The 16,275-nt window shown below is 39.4% G+C and overlaps 1 protein-coding gene across 4 annotated transcripts in view; it reads left to right on the top strand.

The window, feature by feature from the left end:
- LOC124776718 (ATP-dependent DNA/RNA helicase DHX36-like) overlaps positions 1 to 16,275 on the top strand; it is a 239,928-nt gene that overhangs the window by 62,936 nt on the left and 160,717 nt on the right. For all 4 annotated transcript variants that reach the window (XM_047251833.1, XM_047251834.1, XM_047251832.1 and 1 more), the window contains exons 4-5: positions 11,591 to 11,854; positions 14,438 to 14,750. In XM_047251833.1, the coding sequence (XP_047107789.1) occupies positions 11,591 to 11,854; positions 14,438 to 14,750 (577 nt within the window). The remainder of the gene's footprint in view (positions 1 to 11,590; positions 11,855 to 14,437; positions 14,751 to 16,275) is intronic.

The raw sequence follows: 16,275 nt of genomic DNA, 5'->3' as shown, positions 1-16,275 counted from the left end.
CACACACTACATTTGTAGTGCCCCTGCCTTTATACCCATTACTCATGGAAGACAATCCACTGAGTCCCGAAAGAGTTCAGGCAATTCCTGTGCATCTGCACTGAAGGAGGTCATCAGCTGATTAGCCTTAACGATATGAAGATGGTATCTGTTCTTTTGGACATGTCCGAAAGAACAGATGCCATCTTCATATTTAATTTTTAGTTCTGGACCTCTATTTCTCTATGACATTTTACAGATCTTTCTCCACCTTCCAGTTTTTAGCTGTCTTCTCTTCCGTCAATTGGAATGGATGTATAGTCACTTTTAATTCCTCTCTTTTTCTTCTTGTTCTACAGTTCTCATTTGGGTGCATTTGGCCCTAGTTGTTTTTGTATCCTAAAACAAAACAAAACAAAACAGCTGTAGAGGCTACTTCCCCTCAATATTCTTTTGGTAAGCCTGCATCAGATAATAAGCATCTGGATTTTTCTACTTATGTTCTATTATAACTTTTTGCTACTCTATTTTGTTCTGGCATGTGGGGCACTTTTGTTTGTTGAATTACTCCGTTCTGTAGGAAGCTGGCTAGTTCATGGTTCCCATATTCCTCGCGGTTGTGTATACAAAATATACATGTGTTACAAGCAGTTTGTTTTTCCACTAGCTTTCTATTGGAGCTAGGAAATACCTGGCACCTTCAATTGATCTTGTTTCCATTACTCAGCATAAGTTTGAAAGTGTTAATTCGAGGATACCTTGTGCTCTTAACATGGAATATTGAAAGGATAATCTTGTATTTACCTTCTAAGCATGTAACACATGGCGAATCAATAGTTCCCTTATAACTAACTCCATTGGCCATGCCTTTCTTTGAAGCTTCCATTCTGTCAGGGCATAAATGTCCTAAGCTCCTATGCCACAAGTTCACATCATGTAACAGTGATACTGACTTGGCTTTAATGAAACAGTTATCTAGTTGGTCCAGTTTGTACATGCCATTATCAACTGCTCCTTTTGCTTGTTGTAAATGCAATAGCCTTGTTATCAAAGGTGATGGAATGCCTCTTTTCCACCATCTTACTTACAGAAAGTAAATTTGTACTTAACTTTGGCACACAGAGAACATCAGTTACTTTAATTTTTGTTTGCTTTCGACCAACTTGTGTATTAATGTGTGTGTCACCAGTTTCTTAAGTGGGTAAACTCTCATTATTTGCCACTACCATATGTGAAGTCAATATCAGTCTACTTGAATTCATTTCACAAGGGAGTTTTGACATGTCTGCTGAAGCACTTCATCTGAGGCACATTCTCATAGCTTCTCGTGGCGAAGATATGTTTTGGTAGCAAACTGCCACATATTGTAATTCTCCCTTTGTTCCAATTTCTCTACAAATTGTAATGAATTTAATACTTAATTCCTACCTAAAATAGATCGCTGAGCTTAGTTTTGTTTCATGAGTTTAAGCAGACTGCATTTACTAGGTACACAGGGTATGCTGGGCTCATAACCTGTGTGTGTCTTGGCTTTGATATTCAGTAAAGTGGTTAAGTAAAGTGCTCACAGTTTGAAGAAACACACAAAAAGTGTTTTATTGTGCAAAAAAATGAGCACACTATATTCAGAACAAACATATTACCAAGAATAAAAAGCAAACGTGGACAGTTAACGACAAAGAGCTTACAAAACAGCAGATGCATAGATTCTCATTTCCCATACCATTTTTCCAGTGTAGTCCTCTCTCCTCCAGGTTTGATTTCACTGTATCTTCCCAGCATTTCCTGGATCTAATGCATGATCTTTTGCCTTAATTTTTTTATCTGGTTGCTTTTTATCCATCCTCATAACATACCCATACCATTTCAGTCTACATTTCTTTATTACACTAGTGACAGGGACTTTGATGGAGGCCATCTGTATTCCTGTGTACCTCATTGTCATCTTATCCTTTCCAGTATTTTGGTTCATAGTTCTTATGAGTCCCATTGTGGCCATATGTAGTTTTTTTTTCCAGTACGCTACATGTCTCTAAACCATAAGTGAGAACTGACCCAAAGAGTGATGATAGGGTAACTCCTTGTTGGACATCTGACTGTCTTGAACCACTTCAGTTGTCCATTGCCTATATGGAAACAGCTGTTAGCAGCCCTTTCTGGTATAACACCTTTATTTTTCCAGTTCAATACTTCGACACATTGAGATCTTTTGGTCATTCTCAGATTGTTTTTCAAGGGACACTCACGGGCTTTTTCAGTGTCCAAAAACGCAGCCACAATATTCTTTCCATGTCCCCAGCACTTTTCTGTCACGAAAGTGAGATTCATAGTACTGCGATTCTTCCTAAGCCCATGTTGCTCCTCCTCAAGTACAGGTTCCACTATCTTCTGAAGTCTCGTTTCTGTTATCTTTTCCAGTAGTTTAAAGATATACAACAATTGTGGTGTTATGCCCCTATAGTGTCCTTGTTTCCTTTTGTTGGCCTTCTTGAACAGTGGGATGTTGACTATTTTTTTCAGTCGTCTGGGATTCTTCTTCCTTGTAAGATTATTGAGGGTGATCTCTGCAACCAATTTAAGCCAGGTTAGTGGGTGTATCTCTTGTCATTGTCTACTGCGGATTCAGTTGTGGTAGTGTAGTCCCTGGCTCTGTTTAGCAACATATACATACACACATCATATTCATATAAATGATTATCTGGCTTTAGTTGAGATGATACATTAGCTCAGTCACATATTGTTATTTCATGTGCAGTACTTCCTACTCGTCTCTCTTGTGCGTGGGCCAAGAAAGGGTCATTCCATGTCGTTTCAAACAGGGGCTCCAGCTCATACTCTCAGATTTGACTGAAATTCAGTACATTAATTCTACCATGTGCGGAACACGCGTGTACAAAATATTAGTTTCTCCTTCCAATTAGTTCCAGAATTAGGACTTGTGAAAGAAGGTGGCGTGACCCGGAAGTTGCAACCCGCATCTGGCAATCTTATCTTTAGACCCAACTTCAGGTCTTAATAACTTTGGAACTATTCCACACAGTCCAGTGAAATATTTACAACCCAGTAACATCCATTTAGAGAACACACTCCATGAATCAAAACACCAACAACATATTTCTGAGGGAAAATAAAAAGTTCCAAAATGTGATTAAGAAAATATAATTCATTAAAAGGTACATATTGTAGGTGCCCTCTATGCCAAATATAATTCACTGAGAAAGGGTATAAATTTTGCTGTGGTAAGCCTAATGTGGCCTAAACACACACAGAACTCATCATGCCCACATCAGTCACAAAAACTGAGTTACATGCACATGAAAATACAAAAATCTGAAAAATTACCTGAAAAACATGGATTTTTGAAGTGTGGTAGCACAAAAGGGACAAGTGGTATCCAAGCCAAATTTCACACACTACATAAGTAGACCATAATGATATATATCTCAAAATTTCAGTATGTTATTGCAAGCCATTTGTGTACAATGGAAGTTGACAGATGTATTTGGTGATGTGGCCATTGTTGCACAACACAATTTTGTAAAAACATATCGTAAACTGCTCTGCCTCTTCTTATGCTCTCCCACAACTGTTTAATCACCAAGCAACGACATATAGACAGATTAACACAACCTATCATTAATGTTTACTGCACCTTAACTGCTAAAAACCAGTCGATTGTGCTTTGAACAGAAGTTCTCCCACACTTTAGCTACTGTACTCTGTACATTGAGTGGCAAATTGTACTGTCTTCCTGACACTGTGGTAGGAACTGGAACTGTCATAAGAATATGTTCAAAAGAAATCCAACACCTGTCTGCCAAATGTGGCCAATGAAATGATCTTGCTGTTCCTGCTGGTGCCATGAAGTTCACAAGTACATCACCTTCTGCTTCACTGCACTCTGCAACACATCCTAAGTACCATTTGTCATCATAAACAGCAATAACATAGCAACCTGGTTGTATGTTGCTGCTTTTGCTTCTGAATCCTGAGTCAGACGCACTGTGAAAACACATGTTGTGCAAGAACCTATAGTTATAACCGGACAGTCTGCTCATCTGCACATTGTCAGAGTCCGCTGGAGGAAAGTGATGATGGCTCCTTGCACCTGCAACAGTTTTAACGTGTTCTAGTCTGGTTTTTAGCAGTTCTTCGACTGATTTCACCTCATCTTTTGAAACATAGAATGATTGTATGCCAGATATATTTTTCTGTACCCAGGTAAATAACTGAAGAGGTGTTAGAATGTGACCTTCTGTAGGGTGCTGCAGACTAGCTCGTGATGCCATGCGCTTAATGGTAGCATCAATACCATCACATACATTTTTACCATGACTTGTTGCGAAAAAATTCTATTCTGCATGAATCTGAAAATCATGGTAATGCATGCATAAATTTTTGAGATTTTTACAGTTTTTGCACTGACTAGCTGCCCCATCACTGAAGTATTTCACTTGTTTTTCACATATGCCATGACAGTGCGAATGTGAGCACGAACTGCAATGGCATCATGAATTACACAGTCACTAAAAACGCACAAGTTCATGACAGACACATCACCTGATTCACCTCTATAGTAAATCGCAAATGGCTGGAGAGTTGCTTGACTGTTGTACCAATGATATCCTTGATATCCTTGGGTGGCATCTTGAACTATAAATGCATAATTTTCAGAAAAGTCTGGTATTATTATAATTTCATCTTGTTTCAAATTATCCTTACAGAACTGGAGATGAGCCGATTGTGCTGTTGCTGTGAAGCTGTGTGTGGTCAGTTTGTCCGTTTTTTGACAACACATTTCAACAAAATCTTCCACTGTACTTTGCTTTGTTTCAAGACTTGTGTGATCCATGTGTGTCCATTGTTTATGAGAAACAAATTCATTGTCTTCCATAAGGAGTTCACCGTACAGTTTGTTATTCATGTGTTCTGTGAGATTTGCCATACCAGGACACTTTTCACACCTGTGTATCATGCATTGGTAGGAACTGATGTCACACACTAGCAGCTTCATTGCACCTTTGTAATCCAGACCAGAATCCTTTATAGCAGTAAACATCAGCTTAGCATTTTGACGAGTCTCACATACACAAACATTGTGTGTGCCCCTTGCACTTACAGACACAACCCATTTTGGCCGAAGACGAAACCTACTTTGGTATTGGGATACTTTTCCTTGAATTCTACATATAGTTATGATATGTTGCGTAGCAACAGTCTTTTATGCATCTGTACACGTACATTTCCCATTTTCACCGTTACATAGTCTTTTTTTCCAAGCATTATTTGGCTGTAGTCATTATTTTCATAAAATTCTGAACTCAATTGCTTACCCCTGAGCCTGCTGAAGTTGTGGAAGCACTCATTGGGTTGCTTTTATTTTCCAAGCTTGCTTTACCATATATGCAGAAACATTGAATTCCTTTGCAGTGTAGTCAATAGACCAGCTGGAAGGTGCCAGGGTAAGAATAGCTACTTTTTTCTGGCGTGTGGATATGGCACATTTTTCTTTTAAATCATGCACAATTTTGTCCAAATCAGAGAATTTCTGGCATGATTTCTGTTCCTTTGGAGCAGATAGTTCTTCCTCTTCCACCATTAGTGTGTCAGCTATTTTGTGTTTTAATTCCATTTGAGCTTCTTATAGTTTTCATCCACCATAGCTGGGCCTGTCTCTTTTCCCAATTTCGTGTGTCTTCAGGGGGGCAAACCAAGAGCAGTCACTGAAGTATTTAATTGCTCACCCGCTGTGGTTGTAGGTGCCTGATACTCTTCGTCACTGTCATGTAAATTATCAGGATATTCTTCATTTTTTAGCAGTGTAACACATCTGGAACGTTTCATGTTAAGTCCCATGCACTGATTCACTTTCAATACTGATTTTATATCAATTTCTCTGAAGCTACACTTCACTGTCTTCTTATGAATCCGAAATGGATCAAAACAACTTCTTTGTAGGAAAGAATATTTATGCAGAAACACTTTCATATGATGATAACAAACACTAAAGTTTCCTGGAACTGTACTTCTTGTGCCCACAGGGTGTATCCCGGATCTCCATAGCAACAAATCTTGGTCCGATTCATCCAGATCATACAGTACAAAGCAAATGCCTCATTTTGTTCCATATGTTGTTTTATGACATTCAGATTGTAATATTAGTAATTTTCACCTCACAAACATTAATATACGCTCAATAGTAAATGCCTGATGGCCTAAAGTTATCGAACAATTGTAAAGTAAAAGAAATGAACCATCGCATAGCAGTGACAGAGTCTATTATTCTTTATCTTTGCCGTTCTTGCGCGGTGCCTGTAAATCTCTATGTACATGTATCGATTAATGGTATAAAAAAGGATTCTGTTGTTTCAGACAAATGAGGCTTTTGGCGCCTCACCTTTTACTGTTTGTATTCTATGAAAGGCGGACGCGGACTTGCTGCGTCCCGCAACTGTATTTTATATTCTATGTGAAAATATTGAGTGAATATGCTAAATGTTATTTTTTTTCAATCAGAAAACATGTAGTTTCTTGTAACTGATTACGAACAGACAGCATCAAGAGGACATTTTGACTGTTATGTATAAGGTATTTAACCACAATGGTCATCTATTGTAATTTAATATGAAAAGGTACGTCGCATTAAAAAAAAAAGGTGTGTTACAGATAAGTGTGCTTATTTTAGTAAATTAACCTTGATGATTTCCATCTTCTCATTTACTTGAATTATAATTATTTTGTGTTACTTCATCACCAGAAATTACGATCACGCTGATGGGCCGAACGCAGCATGAAGCAGAAGGAACATTATCATTTTCCTATTATTTCTGAACCAACTTCTTTGTGTAGTGTTGCATTTCTTTTAAAGCCTATAAATCTTCTGGTCCCTTAGTGTTGATCCGGGTATGACTACATCGTGACTATAAAAATGCACAGAAATGATAATGTTTCTTCCAAACGTTCTCATATATATATATATATATATATATATATATATATATATATATATAATAGAAGGAAACATTCCACTTGGGAAAAATTATATATAAAAACAAAGATGAGGTGACTTACCGATATTACATTTTTTAAATCACATTTTGGAATTTTTTATCTTCCCTCGGAAATATGTTGGTGGTGTTTTGATTCATAGTGTGTGTTCTCTAAGTGGATGTTACTGGGTTGTAAAAATTTCACTGGACTGTGCGGAATAGTTCCGAACTTACGAAGATTGTCAGATGCGGGTTGCAATTTCCGGGTCACACCACCTTCTTTCACAAGCCATAATTCTGGAACTAATTGGCAGGGGAACTTAAAATTTTTTACATGAGTGTTCCACACTTGGTAGCATTGGAGTGCTAAATTTCAGCCAAATCTGCGACTATCAGCTGGAACATTTTCTCAAATTGGTTGAATTGACATGGAATGACCCTATTGCAAGTTCCACAACATTGTCACGCCTCCAATAATCTTCTTCCAGTTACTGGACTTCCCTGAGGTGTGCCTGCCAGTCTTCAGCAGTTACTGCCAGAAGGGGTTCACTGAAAATCTTAAACAAATTTTCATTTCACGTTTTGCCAGAAGTATTTTGCTCCCTAACAATCTCTTAACTTTTGTCCATTTTAGTTCCATCTCATTTATGTCGCAGTTATACGGAGGACAACCATGTGGCCATTCTTTTTTGCCATTTTGTCAACCACATAGAATTTTTTTGCGTGTTTGTTTTCTGGAATTAAGAGAACAGGGCCTGCTTTCTCATGCTGTCATTACACTCAACATTGATTTTCTGCAGCCATTCCAACGTCCTCTCTTTTGTGTCATACAATTTGGTCAATTTGCCCTCCAGTCTGTTTTGGTAAGGAGCATTATCCATCACAATTACTGAGTTCAGCAGAAAATTTGTTAGAATCATATTCATGAACCATCTCTCAAAGTCGTGTGAATTCATCTGCCCATGGTAGTCACCTATATATGACTTTGCCCAGAATTTTAGTTCAGCTTCCCTGACAAACCCCTGCTTAGAACCAACACTTACAGCAATAAGTCTTTTAGAGGAGATTCCCCATTCCCTAATGCTTACATCATCATCCTTTTGCCAGCATTTCCCAACTGTCATGTTGTTGTCAATCCATGTTTCAGCCAGATAAAATATTCCACTCCCTGCTTCCTTAATATGTTTCATTTCTACAATTAAACATGACCACCAATTTTGTCTCCATGATCTACCAATAAAACACTTCTATTTTGCACCTTTTCCAAGTAAATCCCATCAAGAACAAAATGTCCCTTACAGATATGACGCCCCAAGTCTTTTTCATCGAGTACTGGCCTAAGTCTTCCCATACTCGGAACAAATTTTTGCACTGTGTAAAACCCTATCGTTTCTCTCACTATATCCCTGTCAAAATCATCCAACTGGACTTTTCCAGTCCATTAAGTCGGAAAGTAGGCCTGCATTCTATTTAGAATGTAGAGATCCAATTAAGAAAGATGTTTCCCTGGCCTGGGATCAAGTTTTTGAAACAACATAAATGGTTTCAGAATGAGATTTTCACTCTGCATCGGAGTGTGTGCCGATATGAAACTTCCTGGCAGTTTAAAACTGTGTGCCCGACCAAGACTCGAACTCGGGACCTTTGCCTTTTGCGGGCAAGTGCTCTACCATCTGAGCTACCAAAGCATGACTCACGCCCGGTCCTCACAGCTTTATTTCTGCCAGCGTCTCGTCTCCTACCTTCCAAACTTTACAGAAGCTTTCCTGTGAACCTTGCAGAACTAGCACTCCTGTGTCGGGCACACAGTTTTAATCTGCCAGGAAGTTTCATATCAGCCCACACTCCGCTGCAGAGTGAAAATCTCATTCTGGAAACATCCCCCAGGCTGTGGCTAAGCCATGTCTCCGCAGTATCCTTTCTTTCAGGAGTGCTAGTTCTGCAAGGTTCGTAGGAGAGCTTCTGTAAAGTTTGGAAGGTAGGAGATGAGATACTGGCAGAAGTAAAGCTGTGAGGACCGGTCATGAGTCGTGCTTTGGTAGCTCAGATGGTAGAGCACTTGCCCGCGAAAGGCAAAGGTCCCGAGTTCGAGTCTCGGTCGGGCACACAGTTTTAATCTGCCAGGAAGTTTCAACATAAATGGTTGTGTGTCATACCACACAGTTACAATTAACTAAATAAAAATAATGATGACAGTCTATAAAAGAAATTGGTTGCAATAGAATTTGTAGCCACCAGCCTTATAATATTATCCCACTGATAATCAAAATTACACTTCATGCTGCAGCTGTAGTCCGCCGTTGGGTGACAAGTTTCTATGTTACTTGCAAATGAGGGGCATTGATGTAATGACTGTAAGCTGTGATACAATATCCGAGACATAATCTGCACAACTCCACATATACAGAAGTTCCATCAGCCTTTACACACACAAACTTAAATTAATATTTTAAACTAGTTCAGACAACATGGAAGGCGATTTCAGAGCCCTGTCAAGGTCAAATTTGAACGGAACTGATATTTACCTGTTTTTTCAGGGAGTTCCTGATGATTTCCTAGGATTATCTTTGCAAAATTTTCTGTTTCTATGCTGTAGCTTGCTCCTGTGTATGCCACAGCCCTTTTCATTGGCTGTGATATGGGGTAGAGAAACTCTTTTCTGTTCTCCTGCTTGCGGCATTCAGCGACATTGTTAATAATTTTTCTGGCCCCACTCCATAGCGTGCTACGTATGAGGAGTTGGATGGACCTGGAAGCACTTTATCAGTTATCACAAATGCTATTTCTTTGTGATGCAACACAACGTGGACAACAATCACTGTGCAATGCCTACATAGTATATCCAGTGTTCCGCATTGGATTGCTGATGTTTGCAATGATCAGGAACAAAATACTTGTGGCTCAAGGTCAAACGACTTCTACCGGCCTCTACCGATCCACAACTAGAGAGACTGTGTTGTTCTTGTTGTGAACAAGTAATAGGTGGGTGTGAAATCAACTGAAACTGCCAAGGGATAATAAAATAAATTTGATTATATAGATATTGAATGGGTGCTGAAATTCATTTCGTGGTAATGTACGGTGTGCTGCTAGTGATGGGTACAGGACCTGAGATTGGTTTGCCACAATAAAATTTAAAAAGAAATCTTACGCAGCCAATTTCTACTTTGTCATCATGAAATTCCTGAGTTTAATGTGAGCTGCAGTATGCTTTGTTTGTTTGTTTTTGTGTGTGTGTGTGTGTGTGTGTGTGTGTGTGTGTGTGTGAGCTGCAGAATACTTTGTGTGTGTGTGTGTGTGTGTGTGTGTGTGTGTGTGTGCCGCGCGCGCTGCAGAATACTTTGTGTGTGTGTGTGTGTGTGTGTGTGTGTGTGTGTGTGTTGGTAAGCATATTATGAATTTGATTTTTTAAGAGGAAAAATATTTTATCTTGTTAACTGTCATGTTTAATTTGGTGCATATAAATATTTTATTGTTAATAAGATGTTTTATATTATTGTAGTACTCTCCAACTCGCACTGGCTGGTTTTTTGTAAGTTGGAATTGAAGTAAGATTAAATAGGTAATTTGCCTTGTTTTAGGGTTATGTTTTATCACTTATACAAGGAGCCTTCATGCTCAGAAACGCGTACTTCAAAGGGGTATTATTGTGACCAAAGAAAAAATAAACACTAATATTTTAAGAATATTTGAAAATGATACACCCAGTGGAGCACAGCAACTTATCACTGCTCACTCAGACAGTCTTCATGCAGAGAAATGTTGGCAAAAACTTTATATTACTCTTGAAAGTTTCAGTTGATTCATCCAAGTGCATCTGTAGGGCTCATTCAGGTTTTCTTACAAATAAAGTGTAATTTAAAAGTTATTGCAGTCAAAGTAAAGATTGTTGTCCACAATGTGACGGTCATGCGCTGCAAGGGAGAGAAGAGGAAAGGCTGATATTAAATGAAAGAGGCCTGCACACGTTTACTTCATCGTCTTGTCACCAAATGCATTGGACAGTTGTCTTTATAATGCTATAAAATACCAATGTGAGAGAATGTTTGGCCATAACTTGCCTTTTGAAGGTGAAATTCCAAGTACTGCCAATAGGCATATTCAACAGTAAAGACTTTCAGAACTGCTTCCATCCTTGGAGTGAAAAGAGGGTTAGGTGGGTTGAGGGGGCAGTCACTTACACACCAGTTTAAGAGTGACCCACCTGTTGCAAGGCTAGGTCCTGCTGAATCTGGTGTTTGGATGATCTGCTCCTCCCTTCTATTCTTCCCAGCCTATTTCTCTTTCCTCCCCGAGGAAAGAACTAACAGTTCTGAAAGTTTGATTAGTTGTTTCTACTTCCATATGCATCTGTCCACAGTAGAATGTAGACTCCTGAAAGTGAATATTAGACAGTCATTCTGTATCCTTGGTATTGTATTATGTTGGGTAATACTGTTAACAAATAATAATAATAATAAAATTACTTTGTCTTGAATCCTAACATTAGTAAAATATTCTCACAGTTTGTAAGTATAACTAAGTTGAGTCAAACAACACCATTCTAACAATTAAAAATGTTTCTTTATATTGGCTTGTTGAATTGGCTTCATTCCATTGCAGTTGTTTTGTACAATTTTCAGAGACAGCGAATCAAGTTAAATCCATCATGTAGAGAGAAAATTATGAGGTTGTTGCATACGGCAGAGAGAAAATGGGGATGTCCGGATAAAAGACCTTATCTGTTAAATGCTGTAAAGATCGAAGAAGAAGAGTCACAAAATTCTGAGGGAATTGTGCATACAGCAGAAAGAAAAGGGGAATCTCGAGATGAAAAACCTAATCTGTCAATTGCTATCAAGACTGAAGAAGACGAAGAAAAAGAAGAAAAACCACAAAATGCTGAGGTAATTGTGCATGCAGCAGAGAAAAAATGGAAATCTCCAGACGAAAAACCTAATCTGCCAACTCCTACCAAGACTGAAGGAGGAGGATCACAAAATGCAGAGATAATTGTAATATAATACTTCAATTCAAGTATTTCTTTCTTTCTTAAAAGGTAAAGCTGTCATCATACTGAATATTGGCTTGAAGGTCACAGTTTAGTTATTTTATCGATATGATGTGGAACAGGTCAGATTACAAGATTTATAAAACACACACACACACACACACACACACACACACACACACACACACACACGAATAGTGCCAATATTAATATTACTGAAATTTTTAGTTCTACACATGCAACTACATTTAGAGGTACAAATTTATTTATTTATTTTTACCATTTCTGAAACAGAAACTCGACCATGGAGTAGAAGTAGTTGTCCAAAAGAAATGATTTTAAGCTAGATTTAAAACTTGATCTGCTATCTGCCAGACACTTTATGTTGTTTGGCAAATGATCAAAGATTTTTGTTACTGAATGATATACTCCTTTTTGAACAACTGACAGCTTCAGTAATGGATAGGGAGGGTCATTTTTCCCACTAGTATTGTACGTATGAACATCACTGTTCTTCGCAAATTGAGACAGATTATTTGTAACGAATTTCATTAGCGAATATATGTAGTCTGATGGTGCTGTTAAAATACCTAACTCCTTGAAAAGGTGCCTACATGACATCCTTGGGTGAACACCATTAATTATTCTCACTGCTCTCTTTTGTGCAATCAATACTTTATGTCTCAGTGGTGAGTTACACCAGAAACTATTCCATAAAACAGTATTGAGTGGAAATATGCAAAATATGTTAGGAAGCTGATCTGTTTATTACCAAGACTAGCGATTACACAAAGAGCGAAAGAAGCTGAACTTGGTTGTTTGAGAAGCTCAGTAATGTGCTTCTTCAAGTTGTCATCAATGTGAACACCCAAAAATTTGGAGAAATCTACGCTGTTAACTGAGCCCTGTTCATATGCTACATCAGTTGTTGGTATGACTCTGTTCGCTGTACAGAACTGGATGTAGTGAGGTTTTTCAAAATTAAGGGAGAGTCCATTTTCTGAGAACCACTTAATAATTCTTTGAAAGACATCCTTAACAATATCTTCAGCTACTTTTTCTGGAATGGGATTTATTATAACACTCGTGTCACGTGCAAAAAGTACTAGTTCCGCTTGCTGAACGTTAAGTGGGAGGTCATTCACTTGAATAAGGAACAGCAGAGGACCTAAAATTGAACCCTGTGCGACTCCCTTTGTGATAACTCCCCATTCATTAGAATTTACCTCTCCCAACACACTAGGCATACTCATCGGGGATAGCCATTGCTAACCCCCCCCCCCCTCCCTCTCCCATCCCCCTTCCTCTCCCACCCCCTCCCTCTTCCATCCCCTCCTCCTCTCCCCCCACCCCCTTCCCCACCCCTACCCTCTCCCCCTCCCACCCCCTCCCTCCCCCTCCCTCCCCTCCCCCTCACTCTTCCCCCTCTACTCCCCTCCCCCACTCCCTCCCCCTCCCTCCCCTCCCCCTCACTCTTCCCCCTCCCCTCTCCCTCCCCTGCACCCTCTTCTCTCCCCCTTCCCTCCTCCCCCTCCCAGTTCTCTTTCCCCTTCCCCCTCCCAGTTCCCTCTCCCCCTTCCAATCCCCCCTTCTCTTCCCTCTCCCCTCGCCCTCGCCCCTGCCCCCTCGACCGTGCCCTCACCCCAGCTCCCCCCCCCCTTTCTCTCTCTCTCTCTCTCTCTCTCTCTCTCTCTCTCTGTGTGTGTGTGTGTGTGTGTGTGTGTGTGTGTGTGTGTGTTGGTAATGAGTCAGGTAGGTTTTATATTTATAACAGAAACATTTAATACAGATATAACCGGTTTTAGAGAAGATACCCAGCATTTTTGACACAGCGTTGCTGGAAATTTGATACCATCATAGAAGTTATTGGCACACCTCACAAATTCTTCTCATTTTATATAGCAGAATCATTGCACTATACAACAGTAACTTAGTTGTATAGAACTGAGGTGCTGTACACACCTAATATGCTCCACTTACCGAAAAAAATTGTGAATAGCTATCACTGATAGACTTGTGTTTTATGGTCTTAGCTGCACAATGGTGCAAGTTGAACCCATAGTACTTTGCCAGAATCTCACTTTGAAATCTCCTACATGCTTTAATTATTTATTTTCCATCATCAACCTTATAATCTAAATTATGACAACTCCTACATATGCAGGAAAATTTGGCAAACAACCAGTTTACTCTATGGAACTAAGGAATGAAAAAGTATGTAGTAATTGTTTAATGAGCTCTGCTTGGAGTAGTTATGATGTCTTAAAATATATAATCATAACAAGGTTAGAAAAAAGCTTGCAGTACATTGGAGATTGGAGATAAGTCATGCCACCCATTAAATAGACATGCTTATCTCTTTTCAAAAGATTACTGGGTTAATTTAAATACTTAAGTGAGACAGAAATTTCCTGTCTTTGAAATTATTACAAGTACTTCTTTTCTGGTTTTGAATTTTTCACATTCTGATTTTTTTCAGTGTGGATCAGTTTCAAAAGGACTGGAACATAAATATAAGCACATTAGGGACTCTCGGTTCAAGCAACAGTTCATTCGTAGTGTAACAGGCAACATGGAATCCAATCTTGAGCACTCTCTCTCAGTCCGTGTTCCTATCAGTAAACGCAGAGATTCAGATTTAGACAAGATGCTAAAGCAGCAACTGGAGCAGAGGCAGATGGCTGGAGGACCACTTCTGAGCTTCCGGCGTACTTTACCAGCGTATAAAATGCAGAAAGAGATACTAGAAATAATTGCTGCCAACCAGGTTGTCCTGCTGAGTGGTGAAACAGGTGAGTATTCCATGTAAAGTTTTTCCACTGCCAGTTATTTGTTTCCATTTGGTTAGGAAATACACATGCATGCGCTCACGCCCCACACCACACACACACACACACACACACACACACACGCACACACACACACACACACTCTCTCTCTCTCTCTCTCTCTCTCTCTCTCTCTCTCTCTTCTTATGCCAATCATTTTGATTGTGATTAGTGTGTGAAATGTGATACATGTGTAGTCTACTTGCTGTAAATATAACAATGGAAAATTTGGGATTGAATTAAAATTCACAGCAATGGCAACCCAAGGTCAATGGCCTTGTCAACAAGGGTGGAAGGGCAGGCAGAGGTTCAGGACTCTCTCTTGCCCTTGGGATGCAGAAGGCAATGGAAACCACTACATTAAAGACACATAACATGTATCCACAGGACATGTGGCCTGTAATTGAAAAGTGACATGGTGATCTCTCCATTGGTGAAAGATTCCAGAACAGTCCCCCATTCGGATCTCCAGGAGGGGACTGCCAAGGGGGAGGTGATGACAAGAAAAATGTTAAATATCCAACTGAAAGATAATGTTCTATGAGTGAGTACTTGGTATGTCAGAAGTGTGAACTTAGTAGGAAAGCTAGATAATCTGAAAAGGGAAATGCTAAGGCTCAGTCTAGATACAGTGGGCTTCAGTGAAGTGAAATTTTCAGAAAGAAGACGAGGATATCTGGCCAGATGAGTACTGTTGAATATCAACAGCAGCAGAGAATGAAAGAATGGGAGTAGTATTTGTTACAAATACCAGGGTAATCCCAAAAGTAAGGTCTCCAATTTTTTTATAAGTACATTTACCTATTTATTTCTACAATGGTTTACGTCAGTTTACAGCTTGAACATTTAGCTGTTTTTTTATATAATCACCATTTCTGTCGATGCATTTTTGTAGACACTGTGGCAGTTTTTGTATGCTCATGTCATACCAGCTCGCCACCTTCCTGTTCAGAAAGTTTCGAATCTCTTCTTTCACCTAGTCGTCGGAGCTGAATCGCTTTCCGGCCAAATGTTCTTTTAACCTAGGGAACAGGTGATAGTCACTGGGCGCCAAGTCAGGACTATAGAGTGGGTGGGTGATTATTTCCACTGAAATTGTTGCAAGAGAGCAACGGTTTGCTGAGTGATGCGTGGGCGAGTGTTGTCATGGAGATGTGTATGCCCTTGCTCAACATTCCTCTTTTCCGGTTCTGAATTGCCCGTTTGAATTTTTTCAGAGTCTCACAGTACCTGTCAGCATTAATTGTGGTCCCAGCAATTCATCTCTGACGACGAGGTGAAAGAAGTGGATCATAACTTTCTGAACAGCAATGCGGAGAGCTGGTACAACATGGGCAAACAAAAACTGCCACAGTGTCTACAAAAATGCATCGACAAAAATGGTGATTATGTCGAAAAATAGCTAAATGTTCAAGCTGTAAACTGATGTAAACCATTGTAGAAATAAACAGGTCTATGTACTTAAAAAAAATAGGAGACCTTACATTTG

Source organism: Schistocerca piceifrons, chromosome 2 (assembly GCF_021461385.2).
Source record: "Schistocerca piceifrons isolate TAMUIC-IGC-003096 chromosome 2, iqSchPice1.1, whole genome shotgun sequence".
NCBI lineage: Eukaryota > Metazoa > Arthropoda > Insecta > Orthoptera > Acrididae > Schistocerca > Schistocerca piceifrons.
Note: the sequence above shows the minus strand (reverse complement) of the source record. Positions and strands in the feature narration are given on the sequence as shown.